This window comes from Rattus norvegicus, chromosome 6 (assembly GCF_036323735.1).
Source record: "Rattus norvegicus strain BN/NHsdMcwi chromosome 6, GRCr8, whole genome shotgun sequence".
Taxonomy (NCBI): domain Eukaryota; kingdom Metazoa; phylum Chordata; class Mammalia; order Rodentia; family Muridae; genus Rattus; species Rattus norvegicus.
This window is the reverse complement of record NC_086024.1, coordinates 137,686,553-137,702,683: the sequence shown is the minus strand read 5'-3', so window position 1 is coordinate 137,702,683 and position 16,131 is coordinate 137,686,553. Positions and strand designations below refer to the sequence as shown.

Genomic DNA, 16,131 nt, shown 5'->3' with positions numbered 1-16,131 from the left:
AGCCTGGCACTATTCACTGAGCCCAGCAGGCAGAGAGCTCAGGACTATGGCTTGGCACAGCTATTCCAGCGTTCACAGTGGCCCAGTAGGATGGGGCAGACACTGTCTGTGTTTACAGACACTGGCTTCTGCTTGCCTCACTATGACCCAGCAGGTCCTGCTCTTTGTCCATTCCCAATGCTCCAGTCCCCTCACCTACTCCCCTCCCTGACTTTGATGTCCAGGGAGCCGGAAGGACAGGAGCACTGAGGCCTGGGCTCCCAGTGGGACAGAGGGGGAAAGGATGGGTTGCAGAGGTCTTCCCACCCTTAGTTGCTCCCCAAGTCTGTCTGGGTTTCAGCTCTGAGGGAAGACTTCAGAACACAGAAGATTCCAGTTCTTGGTTCACAGGCCCATGTTGGGGTGATCTGTGTGACCGTTGAGCTATACTATGCCCCCCAAAGATATCCACATCTCCAGAAGCCACGAATATGGGACCTTATAAAACAGATGGGTGTTCTGCACGAAACTAAAGAGGCAAGAAAGCTGGGCGTGACGGCTCAGGCCTGGCACACCAGCACTGGGGAAGCTGAGGCAGGAGGATCAAAAGTTAGAAGCCAGCCTAAACTACACAGTGAGTCTGAGACCAGCCTGGGCTAAATGGTGAGACCCTGTCTAGAGGAAGGGAGGAAAAAAGAGACTGGTGGAGAGAGGTGTGTGAAAAACCCGTGTTGGAGAACAGAAGGAAAACAGCATCCCGAGGCCCAGAGCAGCAACCGGGCCAGCACCCCGGACAGGCGGAGTGAGCACATGTTGTCATTTTAACCCAGTCCATTAGTGATGACAAACCAACAGACCCGGGTGACCCCTGGAGACCCCACTGAAGAGGCGCAGCCCTGGGGAAAGGGTAGAGGCATCTCTAACGGTGTCTAGTGCTGACTGAAGAAGGAGGCCAGACAGCCCTGATAGGTGGACCAAGAAGGCAGTAGCTCTTCCTGGATCTGTTAGAGCAGGGTAGGTTAGAGGGTAGAGGGGCCCCTAATGCCAGGGTGTGAGCAGAAGGGCTGTGAGTCCTGGGTGGTCGTGACGGGGCAGAGCTAGTGTGCTGGGGAAAGAGCCCTGACAGCCATCCAACCCCTCACTCGTTCCTCCCTCTCTAGCCCCTAGTTCTTCCTCTCTGGGTGGTGCTGCCCTGCCCAGAGCCTACCATCAACCTGGTGCCTCCCAGGTCACCTGACAGTAAGGACTGGTTGAACAGGCTGTCCCAGAAATCACTGGGATTTTCCAGTGAAGTGGGAGGGGTCACATCCTTGCCTCTGTGCCTGTGGATCCTGGACAGTAGGGCTAGTCCAGAGCTGCCCCCGAGTCCCAGGTTGGCCTCTCGGTCTACTGCTTTCGAGACAGCAGGACACCCCAATATGCCCCACCAACTCCCTACTTCCTAATCCCGGCAATGTTCTGAGCTACATGTACACAGGGATGGGGAAGACTTGGGGACCATGCCCAGACATGACAGGTACTCAGCACTGGGGAAGACGAAGGAAACAGTCAGAGGCAGGGCCTCTGTTGTCAGGGAACTGGGGGTGCTCAGAGCAGGGGCCTCCCACCGTGGACCTGTGGGCTTGGAACCTGCAGCTGAGGAAAGGACTGGAGTGAGCAGGGTGGCTTGTGGGAAGAATGGCCACAGATGCCACCACCCTCTGCCTTCCTGTGGGCTTGGGTGGGGCACGGCCATGATGATAGCAAAACTATTTTTGCCGAGTGGCTGCGGCTGCTGCAGGGTACATCAATCATTGATGCTCTGGGCATCGTGGCCAGTTTCCCGAGAGAGGCAGTGGAGCATCGGGTCAGGCAGGTGGGTAGGGGCAGAGAGTGAGGGAGCCATGACCAGATCATGCCCCACCCCTTCTATACCTCCAGCCCCGGGGACCCAGCGGCGGTAGCGTGAGATCATGGCGTGCTGCGGAGCCGCACAGCACCCCTGAGCTGACGTTCAGGAGTGGGGTGAGAAGCCTCTGTGTGCCTGATGTGGCAGTGAGTTGGGTCATCCCCCCACACACGCTGGGCAGCCGGTACCCACTCCTGGGCTAGACTCTGCTGCAGGAGCAGCAGGGCATCTGTCTCCAGGGGAGGGAGGGTGTGGTGGGTGTGGTGCCGGGAACTCCTGGCAGTTCATCACGCTGCAGCAGAAGATGGCCTGGGTTTTAGACTGGGGGAAGGGACAGCAGATGGAGCACAGCAGTTTTCCCACCACACGCATTTTCCTTCCCTGACCCCTTCACTGTGACCCCAGGGCTAGGTTTAGGCTTCCGAACACGACTGGTGACGGACGAGTCCAGCTGGGCCCTGGGGAGCAAAGGTTGACTTGCGGCTGGTCCGTCCTGATAGGTGCAGCCTGGCCTCTGGGATGAGATCTTCCAAAGGCACAGTGAGTGAAGCACGGCCCATGAGGTACTAGGAACACCACTTAGGAGTGGGCAGGTGGCCCCCTGCATTCTGTTGTACTTATCTGTGCACACGAACCTGAGTGCATGCACAGGAGTGTGTGTGTGTGTGTGTGTGTGTGTGTGTGTGTGTGTGTGTGTACTGGGACAAATCCAAGGTGGCCCATGGTGTGTGTATGGTCTTGTTTTTCTGTCTGTGGCTCTTCCCTGAGGTAGAAAGCTCTTTAGACAGATACCCTCCAATGTGTCGGGTCCTCACACCGCCTGTAGTCCGACCTGTAGTCCAGGTGGGATCGTCCAGGAGTACTACAACAGCTGGAGTCCCCAGGTCAGGTCCTCACCTTGCCTTGACAGTCAAGCTGCAGCCCCAGTGCTAGACTCCCAGCAGAGATGGACCCGCCTACCAACCCTGAGTCTGGGAGTAGGTAAGAGAAAGGAGAGTCCCTGGGTTCCTACCCTGCATCCTGGGTCCAGAACCTAAGCCAACTCTGAAAGAACTCTCGGGGCTGCAGGTGCGTGCGGCGGTGAGCTGCTCTTGCTTTTTTCTGAAGCCCCATCTGGGAAGATGCAGACACTCAGGCCACCCATGGCCAGATTCTGGTACCTTCTCACCGGTGGTACCTTCTTCCCAGTGGAGGAAGACCAAGGGGGCCTCTGGTGTCTCAAGGGGGCCACGTTTCCAACTACAACCCTCCTAAGAATGCTACCCCGACACTGACAGTGTCAAGCGGGAAGGTGCTGTCACACCCAGGTACCCCTTACCTAGTACCATGCCCCTGACACGACAGCATTAGGCCTGTCCTGTTTGCACCCGGGTAGCTCGGGTCATATTCGCTTCCCCACAAAGCCAGTGGGAGACACCACAGCCCCAAGTGGATCATGCTAGACAAATGTGTCACAGAGTCTGGGACCCCAAAGCCACTTTACTTGAACTACATTGCCCAGAGGTAAGGGACACAGCTGGGTCTGCACCCAAAGGTCTTTGGTGACACAAAACTGTACCTTTTCCCAAGGCCCTCCTTGCTCTCAGACTCTGAAGCCAGATTCAGACACACTGGATTGGCAAGCCGAGACCTTCTAGCCTACCCAGCAGACACAGAGATGCACTCCGGAACACAGAACGCCACATACCCAGGGACAAGGCAGCGTTCCTCACCCAGGACCTTTCTCCAGGGAGAGGGTGAGACTTCTGTCCCACCAAGGCAGGGCTGTGGCCCATTCAGTGGTAGGAGAAGGCTGCCAGGGCTCCTTCCCAGCAGTGACTCTCGTCTGTCTGACCTGCGTGTGGCTGGCAGGTTGCCCAGCACTGCAGCCCGGCTAACGGGAACTGCCTAGAGTGAATGAGTCATCCTGATGCACACTGGCTCACCTGGGCCTTGACTTCTGTGGGCGGTTCCCACTTGTATTAAGACTGTGCACACCGTGTGCACGTGCACATGCATTTGCGTCCTGTCGTGCTGGTCATCTGTATGCAGGTGTGTGTGTGCACATGTGTGCGTGCGTGTCTGAGTATACTGGGACAAATCCAACGTGGCCTGAGGTATGTGGGCTGGCGTGAGAGTGTCATTTTGTTCTTGCGTCCGTGGGGCCCTTCCGCTACAGGTTAGCCTCTCCTGGCTCCCGCCCTATCCTCCCACCCTAGGAAAAGTGGTGCGCAGAGCTCTCTGTCCACCCGGCACGGCCAGCCCACTGCCAGGAACACTTTTCTCCCTCAGGTCTGCACTAGGCTGGGCTCAGCCAACTCGTTTTGTGGAAATAGCTCTTGGACCTTTCCCCTCCCTTGCATGGCACCCAAGTAGAGGCCAGTGAGCTCATGCCCTCCCCTGTCAAGGCCTTACCCAGTCCCCTTAGTTAGCACCAGAATGTTCCAGGACCATTGCAAACTCACCCAACCTCACTGCACTAATTCAGCTGCTCTTAATTTCCAGAACGACTCCCTCAGGCTTCGGCCTGGAGCCCCTTGACAGAGTCCCCCTTAGCCCTGGTCCAAGCAGGCTTTTCCCAGCCCCTGCACTCTGGCTCATCCCAAGAACCCACGTTACCTCTCCAGTGACAGAAATACTTCCTGCACTGTTTTGCTCACATCTCACCCTAGACCGCCAGGAACCTTTGAGGGACCCTCCCTAGCCAGACGTCTACTACTGCCCTGAAGAGCCCCTTATTTGTACCTTTGCTGTCCTGCAGTCCAGGGACCATGGCCAGGTCCCCAGCTGCCAGGCTTCCTACAAAAACCATGAAGAGGATAAATCATAACTTGGGGCTGCAGGATGTCTCCAGCTTTGGTCCTGTCCTCCTCGATGGCTTACAGGGGATCTGCCCAGGGCCACCCACTCAAAACTAGCGGCTTCTAGCATCCTCTGCCCCTCTTTCCTCTTTTGCCCCTGAACCCTATCTTTTCCTCAGGAGTTCAGGTCGCAGACATCTTCCTGTACTCCCGCGCTCCCTCATCACTTCCCCAAGCTGTAGGTATAGAAACTCTGGATTTCGGGTGCAGGGATCTGGTGGCCCCTGGAGGGACTTCACGAACTGTAATCTGGAGGCGTTCTGCGGGTGGGGGTGGGGGAGATGGGAGTGTGGGGGTGTGGGAGGGGTGAGGTCAGCTAGGGGTGGAGCGGACCACCGGGGCCTGGGTCCAATGGGGCGGGGCCTTCGTGGGCGGGGCCGCGACTGCAGCAACCAATGGGCTGAATGAGACCGGCGGCGCTGCTCGCATCGTCCCTGCGGAGTGGTCAGCACGGACTGGGCGGGCCAGGGCGGGGCCGGAGCCAAGGTCTGGAGGTACCCCAAGTGTTAGCTGCAGTCACAGCCCGGCTGCCCGCGGCAGAACCGGGTTGCGAGGCCGAGGGCGCCGCCCTTCTCCTGGAGCATCAGCTCCAGGACCGCGACTGGACGCGCAGGGCCGCCGCCGGCCCGCACCACTAGCCGCCAAGATGTGCGACTGCTTCCACGTGGTGCTGCCTACCTGGCCCGGAGCCCCCGGCAGCGGTGCGCCTCATCCCCGCCTGCAGCCCGCTTCCCTCGGGCGGGTGGGCTCTGCGGGCGTGACGGGGCCGCGCAGTGCGGGACCAACTGCGCGCGTCAGGAAGGGCAGGAGAGATAGCTAGGGGCTGGCTGGCGGGCGGGCGGGTCTCGCTTGCTTTCGGACCTTCGCTGGCTCTGTGGGTCTCGCTTGTACTTGTGCCTGCCTCATGCTTTTCACCCCACCTCCCCCATCTCTTTAGCTCACTTTGTTTTTCGGGTTTCCATTACTCTGTGTGGCTCCCTGCACGCCGGACTCTCTCCTTGTCACTGTCTGTTTCTTCCCTTTCATCACGAGCCTCCTGTAACCCTTTGGGACGCTCCCTTGCTTAGTAAGGCGACTTTGGAGGCAGGTGTGTTTCTTACTGGGTGGAACAGGCCCAAGGCGAGCAGGAGGCAGTCCTGGGCCAGGAGACCTGCTGCTAGATCTAGCCTCTGACCTGCTTTTGGGAGGACCATCTCTGACTAGACCAGGACTTAGGTTGGGACTAACAGGCTGTGCGCTGTGCTGATCCACTGTAGCTACTGTGTGTGGGTGACCAACTAGGTGTGGCTGGGGCAGGGCTGGGTTTGAAGTCTGGGGCCTTCTAAGGGGCCTGAGTAGGGTCCTGTTACACCAGTCCAGGGGAAATGACCCCCCCCCCCCCAGGATGGTCAGAGCCCCTCTTGCTGAGCATCTGGGACAGAATGGGTACCTAGTGCTTTTTACCTGATGGTTCTTGGTCTAGCCTGGGCTTACCTCTGGTGTCTTGGAGGGTGGGTGGGGTAGCAAGAAACTGTCCTTCAGACTCTGGGTCATTAATGCAGCAGTCTGGCCACACCCAGGGCACCTGGCCAACCACTGGCCAGGGGACTGGGGACAGAGGAGCTGCACTGGTACAGACTGGACCCATCTCTGCACTGGTAGAGGCCAGATCCCTCTGCGGTGGTACAGGCTGGACCCTTCTCTTTGCGGAGAACAGTTGATGACAGTTTTGACCATGGGGCCGTTCACAATGCAGAGGGGTGGCCCTGCCTGCCATCCTCTGTACCCAGAGTGGAGCTCCCATAACCCTCCCTGAGGCCCATTTGTCCTATGTGGCTCCAGGTCTGGGATTCTTCCAGAACTGGCTTTTGCTATCCCAGGGGTCCTCCTGCTGGGACTCTCCCACACACAGATGGGAGCCCAAGGGCCCTGACTAGTCCAGCTAGCAGTGGGAGAATGATGCCCCCCTCTTCTTCCTCCTTTCATTTTGCTGCCCCTGACCCATATCACTACAGAGTGGCCTCCCAGAGGGAGAAAGCCCAAGGACATAAGGCTGTTCTGTCTCCAGTTTACCCGAGTGGCTTCCTTATTCTTAGGTTCAGGTTAGGGACCACTTTTCCCGCACATCCTGCATCCCCCCCCCCCCCCGAGACTGTACTCAACTATACTCAAGGATGTTTCTTCCCACTTGTAACTGGTGGTTCCCTGATTCGTTTGGAGCAGTTTCTCCTTGTGTCCACCTGCTCTCCGGGAGTAAGAGCAGTGGCCTCTAGTGCAGCTCTGGCAGGATACGTTTAGGATAAGGGTTTTGAGGGATATGTCTAAGTTGTCCTCAATCCCGCACGGGGGACCCAGGAATATACATGCTTCCCAAGGACTCTCCCTAAGGGTTGAGGATTGGGTTTAGGCCTTTTCCAGCTGTAGTCCACTCCCTATGGACTGTGCCCTGCCCTCCTGTGCCAGGTATACCTAGTCTCTTAGCCCCTGGTGCCCATCCCTGGCTGGCTGCCACCTCCTGCACCCCAGGGCAGAGCCACCACTGTCTCAGTGATCTTGCACAGAGGTTGCCCCCTGGTGGCTGTTCTGGGAATTTACATTCCCAAGATTGGGTGAGGGTGGGTGGGGTGCAGTGGGGCTGTATAGGGATACACCCAAGCCAGGAATGCCCAAGTACCTTTACCCACTGAGATGGACCTTACACAAGACTCCTGACCGGCATGTTTACCTCCATAGGTTCTGGATGTCATACCCCTCGGGGCATGTGGGTTTCTTCCCAGAGACATAGCTAAGCCTCAGACAGAGTGACAGAGTGATTACCTAATCAAGGTCCTAAAGCTGTGGCCCCTGTGCTGCACCTGCATGAGGCTGGCATAGCATAGGCACTGACCAAAAGCACGCTTCAAGAAACTACTGCTGGGTCTAGGGAACCCCTAGCTGCCGTGACATCATGAGGGGGCACCTGGATGTTCTTTCTTAGGGGTTGGGGGCCAGGGTGTGACTTGAGAATAGAGTCAGGGTAACTGTTTAGGCATCCAGCCTTGGTGTTGAGGTGTAAAGGTCCAGACCTGACATTTGTGCCCAGGAGTGCTGGCTGCCATGGAGAGGAGGGGGAGAGAAGGAGGGAGAGAGGAGAGAGAGGGAGAGAGAAGGAGAGCTCGAGACAGAGAGACAGAGAGAGAGGGGCAGGGGGAGGGAGAGGGGGCTGTACCCCAGTGAGGACACATGCCAGCTCTGCCCTGCTCTACCAGGCAGGACACAAAAGGGGCTGGGCTCTGAAAGCCCCTGCCTCAGCTCGGATAGATCTATGGTGGGACAGGCTCTGAGGGGGGAAGCAATGGAGGTCATCCAGGATCACTTCCTGCTAGAATTAAGTGAGAGTAAAAGCAGATGTTGGGGTTCTCTCTCTCTCTCTCTCTCTCTCTCTCTCTCTCTCCCTCCCTCCCTCCCTCTCTCCCACCCCCCCTCATGCACGTTTTCTCTTGTTCTCTTGCTCTCGCTCCCTCTCACTCACTCTCCTGCGCAGGCTCGCTCTCTCTCTCTCTCTCTCTCTCTCTCTCTCTCTCTCTCTCGATAGCTCGCTCTTCCTCTCACCTGCTCTCTCTTGCGTGCATGCGGAGCTCTCTCTCTTGCTCTCTCACTCTCTCTTGCTCTCGCTCTTCCTCCCTCCCACTCTCCCTGCCCCTCCCCCTCTCCCTCTCTCCCTCCCCTCCCCTCCTCTCTCTCTCTCTCAAGTGCTTTCTCTCTCTCTCTTGCTCTCGCTCTTCCTCCCTCCCACTCTCTCTGCCCCTCCCCCTCTCTCCCTCTCCCTCCCCTCCTCTCCTCTCTCTCTCTCTCACTCTCTTGCTCTCTCACTCTCTCACTCTTCCTCACTCCCTCTCTCCCTCCCCTTTCCCTCTCTCTTTCCCTCTTCCTCTCCCTCTCCCTTGCTCTCGCTCTCAGTCTCTCGTTCTCCCTCTTGCTCTCGCTCTATTTTTAAGACAGGGTTTCTCTGCATAGCCTTGGCTGTTCTGGAACTTGTTCTGTAGACCAGGCTGGCCCAGAATTCAGAGATTCCCCCCGCCTCTGCTGGGATTAAAGGTGTACATCTCCACTGTCCAGTAAGTTATTTGGATGGCTTAGGTGACAGGACTGGGCTTCATCCTGCCCTCCCCAAGCCAGCCACAGGCTGTATCTGCTTTTATCAGCCAAGAAAGGCATTGAGAGTAGACAGGAAGGTTGAGCTGGCAGATGGATCCTCTAGCTTCCCAGCCTCCTGTGCCCACCTCACCTGGGCTGTGCCCACCTCACCTGGGCTGGGCCTGTAGTGCAAATACCTTTATTCTCCTCTCTGCCTAGACAGACTCTTCTGTCCCAGCCTAAACTAGTTGCTGCCCCTGCTGGGAGCACTTTGCTCTAGCCCTCCATGTCCTTCCTTCTGTGATCTCCTCCACACCCTTTACTGAACATGTTCCTGTTTCAGATGCAGCTTGGGGTGGCTTGGCTAGGGAGGAGAGGCTCGAGCTGTGGCAGAGAGAGTGAGACCCTTATCTACCTGGGCACACTGCCACCCGGGAGATAAAAGCCAAGATCTCACCAGTTTTGTTCCCTGCCCATGAGGAGGCAGGTCCTACTCTCAGGGATGATGTCGAGTGTGAGAGATGACCACTCATTGTCTGCCTGTCCACTTATCCCTCTGTACCTGAGGGCTGGTACCACTGTACCCAAGAGGTCCCAGAACTTCAGGGGCAGTGGCCTGGATACATGGATGAGCCACTGAGGGCTCAAAATCCACGAGGAGGGAGACCACAGGCAACAGTAATTATGTTCACCAGGCTGGATCTGGGCAGAGGACAGGGGCTGGGGAAGTGGGGTTGGACAGAGGGAAGGGTGTATCCGTGAGCCCAGGGAGGCTTAGTTTGGACCAGAGTCATAGGTGGAAACATTAAATTCCCAATTTTGGACCCCACTCTAAGGGAAGCTGCCATCCTGTGAAGGGCATTTCTCTAGGGACCCTGTCTTCCTGTTCTCTGCCTCTGCCTCCGGGTTTCCCTTTATTTTTCTTTTTTTGGAAGTCACAGGCCAAGGGAGCCAAGGCCTGCCTGCTTTGCTGGGATAAATATTTAATAGTCAGAAGCACTTTCTCAGACGGAAAGTTGGATCTGGGCCCAGAAGGCCTAGGGCGGGAGGCCATGTTCCCCACTCCCCACACCCCACACACGGCAGAAACACTTCCAGCCACTCCTGCTGCTGGCTGCTAGAACTCCTCCCCAGCCAGCACACTGCAGTACATACCTGGCCCAGACATGGACACGTGAGAATAGAGGACAGAGCCCGGGCCTCTCTCCAGGGTCCTGGCTGTAGACTTAGTCCTTTTATCCCAATGGTGGGCAGAGTGGCTGGGTGTTGTGAGGTGGTTGGGGAGGGGACCTCGAGTCACTTTCCTGCCTCGGTACAATGTTGGCAGCGAAGGCTCAGACAGCTCAGGGCCTCAACTGAACCGGAGCCTCCTGCCCCTTAGGGGCTGCCCAACACTGGGCTTTGCAAGTGCAGGTGACTCAGCCCCCCTCCCAGTAGCGTCTGGGACCCTGCTTCCTGCAGATTTGAGGTCAGAGTGAGAGCCAGCCTGCAGGCTTTGAGCTCCCGTTGCCCTGTCCCTCCCCATGCCTTCTTGGATCCCCCAGTGGTCCTTGTTTCCTGAGAGCTGGACCCTCTGTGGGAGGAAGAAGGGCAGCCTATCACAGATGCCTGGCCACCAGCCCACTTGGGGTGGCTCCTTCATTGGCAGGCCTTGCTGGAGGGTGGGCGGGTGGCAGCAGCACCCAGGCCGTGCTGTGACACATCCCCTGGGAATGCCCTCATGGCTGAGTCACTAGCAGCTGCCCCCAGCCCCACCCGGTCTGGTCACTGCCAAGTTCCCATGTTGTCTAAGAGCAGGGCTGGGGTCCTGGCAGCTTCCAGCAGACTTGCCCGTGCAGTGGATGTCACTTGACACATCCAGTCACCTGGGTCTGTGACTCAGCAGAGGTCCACTGCCCTCCACAGACTCAACCTGACCACTGAGCTCTGCTACGTGGGATGAAGGATTGATGGGGGGTGTGTGAGCATCCTTAGGATCCAAGGTAGGCGAAGCCTGCTGAGAGTCGAGTGTGCCCTCTGGGTTGGATATGGGTGAGGCACAGCTCATGAGGTCCCTCTAGAATCAGAGTTCAGGCTCTTCCTACCGTCACCCGCCCCAAGCCCTGTCATCTCCGAGCCGTCAGTGCAGTGGTGCCGTGAGCTGGGGTGCTTTCTTGTGGAGATCATGACCTGCTCAGGTAGAGCAGACGACTTGGGTCCTCTGGCTACAGTGAGGTGGGACCCTGACTCAGGCTATTGACTCAGGGTGGTGATCACAGATCCTCAGGTGGCGGGGACAAGGGACAGAAGAAGGGGGGAGTCAGAAGACACTATGCCATGGGCCTCAAGGGTAGAGGGGGCTGACTGGGTTGATGGCCATGCTCAGGAGAACCCAGAGGCAGCAGGAGACCTGCTCTATGACAGCATTCTTCCCACTTCACTCTGTCTCCACTGCCCCGGCTTGCAGCTCCCTGCTGACTCAGCCAGGCTTGCTCCACCTAGAGTTGACAGTTTGGTTTGGTGTCAGGCAGTAAACAGAGTTCCCAGGTGAGGGCTGCCTGGGAGTGGGGCCCTGGAGCAGGAGGTGGGGAGCAGACATAGCCAACTTTCTTGTGCTGCATAAACAGAGTTGTTTTCCACATCCATGACCGTTAGGTTTTCAGGCCAAGGTTGGGGGAAGGAAGTCTGCCCGGACTGAGGCTATCCCTGAAGCCTGTTTGCCTGTTTGCCCACCAGTGACCCCTGCCTTCTCCCATCCTTGGGGCTCTCTGAGGTGGTTGCCACCTCAGGCTGTTCTTGACTTCTTTACCTCAGTTGAGGGTCTTGCTTACCGCTCCCAGTGGTTCCCATTTCTGGGCTGTTATGCCGATCTTGGACCTGGTGTGTTTCTCAGGACTGCCCTTTGACCATTCCCTGCCCTGGACCCTTTGGCTGTGTGAGCCTGCTGTAGCCTGTCTGCAGGTGCAGGTCCCACAGCTGGCCTGGGATCCCAACAGAGTACACCTGGTGGCACCTGCTGGTCACCTAGAGCAAGCAGGAGCTGAGAGTGGAGCCCGTAGGAGGTGAGAGGGAACAGATCCGAGAGTGGGAGGCTTGAGATCTGAAGCCCAGGGACACGGGTTTCTCAGCCCCCACTAATCCCTACATAAAGAGGGTAGAAGCTAAGGTCCGGCTACACCGGTTTTACGCAGAACCCCTCACCCCAGCTCCAGGTGCAGGACGTGCCATTTGCCAGAAGGCTAGAACGGTGCCGTGCTGGGTGTGCTGGGGGTGCCTGTGTCATTTTTTATGCTAATTTTATTTTTAATTTTTTTTTTCGGAGCTGGGGACCGAACCCAGGGCCTTGCGCTTCCTAGGCAAGCGCTCTACCACTGAGCTAAATCCCCAACCCCTAATTTTATTTTTAAAGACGGGATCTCACGGCGTAGCTCTGCCTGTTCTAGACCTTGCTGTATAGACCAGGCTACTCTAGAACCCACAGAGATCTGCCTGTCTCTGTCTGCCAGGTGGGAACCACCACACCCAGCCCTTTCTAGAACCCCCAGCCACCACAGGGAAACTGAGGCCCAAGGCTCGAGAATGGGAGACGTTGTTGCTGCTTCACATCTGTGTGTCTGCACCACAGGCGGCTGCCTACACAGTAACTGGCTGGGGTAGTGGTTGTGAGTCAGGCAGCAGGCGTTTCCTCCTCAGGTCAGCTGCCTAGGCTGGTGGGGGTTGGGGAGCTGGGGTGGGGTCCCTGGCTCTCAGAGATGGAGCCTTTGAGGGGAACCGCCCAGTCCCTGTGGTAGGGTGTGTGTGTGTGTGTGTGTGTGTGTGTGTGTGTGTGTGTGTGTGTGTGTGTGTTGGTGGGGGGGTTGGCTGGGCTCTTGGCCTGGCTTCATGAAGACTAGAGAGGAGGGAGGGACAGTGAGGGGAGGGACTGCGGAGGGGAGGAACTGGTGGGAGGCAGCCGGCCCAGGATCGCTTCTAGACAAGTTTGAGAACGGGTCCTCTTCAGAGAAGTGGCTGCACCCTTTCTGCACCCCGTTCCCCTTCTGGGCTCAGCCCAGAGGCACCTGCCCCTCTCACCATTCAGCAGGTCAGAGGGGGCCGGATGGGCAGCCAGCAAGGGAGGCCGGAGGGGCAGACCTGGGCTGGGTATCTTCCTCCTGTCCAGTTTCCTGCTGATGTTGAAGGATAGGATCTTTGTGGCTCCAACTAACTTGCGCCAGACACCAGCCAGGCTGGGTTGGAAAAATGCTAGCAAGGAGCTGTCTGGACCCCAGATGGCAGGAACTAAGAAGGCCCTGGAGCAGGACCTCCCGGTTTGCACTGCAGGCTGTGGGCTGCCACAGAACCTCCAGTGCCCGAGCCCCTGCCCCTGTCTGGTATAGGCAGTAGCTCCTGTTTGGAGAGAGCCTACGTTGTGAGGGACCTTGGTGCCAAAGGGACCAAATAGCTAGTTTAGTAGCAGGACCCAGAACTGCAGGTTGGGCTTTGCGACCTGGGGAGGGGGTCCCCAAATTTGGCCCACTGATCTGGTCTGATGTACAGAAACCTGGAGTGGACGTAGAAGTCGGCTCAGACAAGAGCTGACTTGCTTACTGGGGGTACCCAAGGTGAGACTGGAATTGTGGACTGCCATGTTGGGTCACACTGTCCCTGGTGTCCAGAATTTTGTTTTTACTTAATGGATCAGGGTGGCTGGTCTATTCTCAGATGGTTGAGGGTGTGGTGGCCATTCCTGCTGGCTTCTGAGTCTTCTGGGGTTGATGGGCTGGTATATTTTTTGTGCCTCAGTTTCTCCAGATGCAGGAGCTGGCCTGGGCCCTCTGCATCTGTCTACACGTCTGTGCAGGTTTGCTCGTTGCCATTTTATTTTCACCGTGGAGGCACGTTCTTTCTCAATAGCCCACACTGGTTTGCACTTACTGTGCAGCTCTGACTGGCCTTGAGCTTCCTGTCTCTTTGGCTTCTGCCTCTCGAGTATCTGCCGGGATTAATGGCCCTGTGCCGCCACACTCCGCCTTGCCGGGAGTTTTGACAAGTTCATTTTCTTTTCCTTCCTTAGCCATTTCTTGCACTAACGATCATTGTGTACTGGGCTCCCTCCAAGTGCTTGGGGGATGCAGAGGCAGCAACAGGACTGCCTCACTGCCCGTGCGTTTGCTCGTTTGCTCGCTTGGAGCCCCGGGGTGGTGGGGAGGGCGCAGAGCAGCTATGAAACGTCCAGCTTGGGAGAGGGGCTGGGCCCAGAGGGAAGCAGTGAGTTGAGGCAGGCTGAGAGGTCTTGCCTAGGTGATTCCGAGTAGGAGCTTGTTTTGGGAGAGAAAACTGTGAACGTTCTCCTGGGCATAGCTGGCCTATGTGGGGAAGAGCTCTGGCCCCCAGACTGAGTGGCTCAGCCCTTCAGAGCTGGCTCCCTTCCTAGTCTCAGACTTCTCTCCAGAAGCATTGGGGGATGGAGTGGGCAGGCCTGCCACCGCCTGGGGGTGTTGCTCCACAAGGTCTGAAGGTCTCATGACAGTCATCCCAGCTTAGCGCTTGCTTTGTGAAGTTCCAGGATGGGGTGAGGCCTGAGAACATGCAAGGTGGGGTGCCTGTGAGCCCACGGAGGCACAAAGAGCCCAATCTGAAAGCAGAGGCCCTCCCAGTGGGAGCCTGCCCTGGGCCCCAACCACGGCAGCTGCTTCACATCGGGCTGTCACTGGAAGCTCAGAGGGGCACCCCTGACATGTGTATACATGTCTCGGGCTACTGGGCAGCTGTGTATCTCAGCCGGTTTTCTAAGGCTCTCACTGCCCTGGTAACATGCAAATGTGCCCACCACACCAGACCCCACCTGGGAGTCAAAGCAGTCCGAATGCAAACTCTAGTTTTGTCTAAGTGAATGACCAGCCCTGCCTCCATGGCCCTGCTGAAGGCCCTCGACAGAGGTGAACAGGGACCGTGGGGACAGCCTGCCCCTCTCTGTAGCCTCTGCCTGCCTCCTTTGCTCTCCCCAAGGCCGACTATTCAGCGTTCCATGTGCTAGCCTAGTTCCTGGAACTCCAGCTTCTCCAAACAAGGGGCTTCTACCATGGTACCCTCCACATACCCCGCCCAGCCCCTCCATACTGAGTGCGGGTTTGTGCCTGTAGGAGTGGGACCCTAACGCCAGTGTTTGGGACTGAGTAGAGGGTTCGAGATATTGAGGAGGGGCCAGGGAGTTTGAGGGACTATCAGGTGACAGTGGCCAGACCTGCTAGGCTTAGCTCAGGTGTGTCCCCGTTTCCTCCTCTATAAAACAGGGCTTTGGTGACTGTCAACAACCTGTGTCATTATCAAGGTGGCAGTGTTCATGGCTGGGCTGTTTACAGAGCTGCCTTTGAGAGCCGCATGTGGGCAGGCAGTTAAGGTACTTCCCTGTCCCCTAGGCCTGGGCGTCGTGTTCTAGGTGGGTGAGGCTGGGCACTGAGGCTTCCATCGTTCTCACAGGGGTGGGTAGCTTCCATCCTGCATCCAGTAGGGTTTCCGATGGCCTCTTTGTGCATTCTTGGGCAGGGGTTGGGTAGGGCCGGGTGGGCTCCTGCTAGCCCCTGGAGTGCAGCCTGGTGGCGAAGTCCGAGCCTCCTCTCAGGGCCACTGCTCTCATTCTCACAAGGAAAGGAGGGCTGTGTGGGTGGGATTGTGCATTCAGAAGCTTGCTAAGCCTGAGGAGGGACCTGAACCCCAGGCAGCCGGGCCAGGGCTGGCCTGCCTCTTGCTGCCTTCCCTCCCTCCCCTCTTAAACCCCCAGCACAGAGCACATCCTACTTCACAGCTGTCAACACCTTTCCTCGTGGGCTTTTGATACCCACGAGACTCCCTGAGACAGATTTGCGATACCGTTTCTCAGGGGTGGGTCACTGCCTGCCTGTAGAATTCTTCCATTCCGGGCTCCCATTCGAAGCCCAACCTGACCCAGTATTGAGCGTGGGCCCTGGCTAAAACTCCAGCCTCAGGCAGGAAAACAGGAAGACCCTGGCCTGGCTTCCAGGAAGGGGAACTGACCCAGGATCCCTCTTATAGCTGGCCTCTTTCCACATCCCCTGCCCAGTCCCTTTCTCTCTCCACCCCTGAAGTCAGTATGTGTCTAGGGCAGAGTGTGGATTCTCTGAGCAGCCCTGGGAGCCCTAGCATTGGTGGGGTGCACGGACAGAGACTGGAGGGGGGAATGGTGATAAGGCCCGATGGTCGAAGAACTTCTCTTCTACCACCAAGGTTATGGGGTGGTGGTGGTGTGTGGGATGTGCACATGGGGTTCCAGGGATATTTGGTTTTTGGGTATTATCTTGCCTAAGGTCAGTTTACGAACAGGGAGATTGAGACTCTGGCTTTGCTGGTGCC

The 16,131-nt window shown here is 57.4% G+C and overlaps 1 protein-coding gene across 5 annotated transcripts in view; it reads left to right on the top strand.

Moving 5' to 3' along the window:
* The first annotated feature begins 5,103 nt into the window (after positions 1-5,103).
* The window catches only part of Ahnak2 (AHNAK nucleoprotein 2), a 48,714-nt gene continuing 37,686 nt past the window's right edge, over positions 5,104-16,131 (top strand). For 2 of the 5 annotated variants that reach the window (XM_063262711.1, XM_063262710.1), the window contains exon 1: positions 5,196-5,408. In XM_063262711.1, coding sequence (XP_063118781.1) covers positions 5,354-5,408 — 55 coding nt within the window. In that variant the 5' untranslated portion in view covers positions 5,196-5,353. Of the gene's footprint in view, positions 5,409-10,600; positions 10,785-12,709; positions 12,863-16,131 lie in introns of those variants that run through there. The other 3 variants (XM_039113411.2, XM_039113413.2, XM_039113412.2) reach the window with 3 other exon arrangements.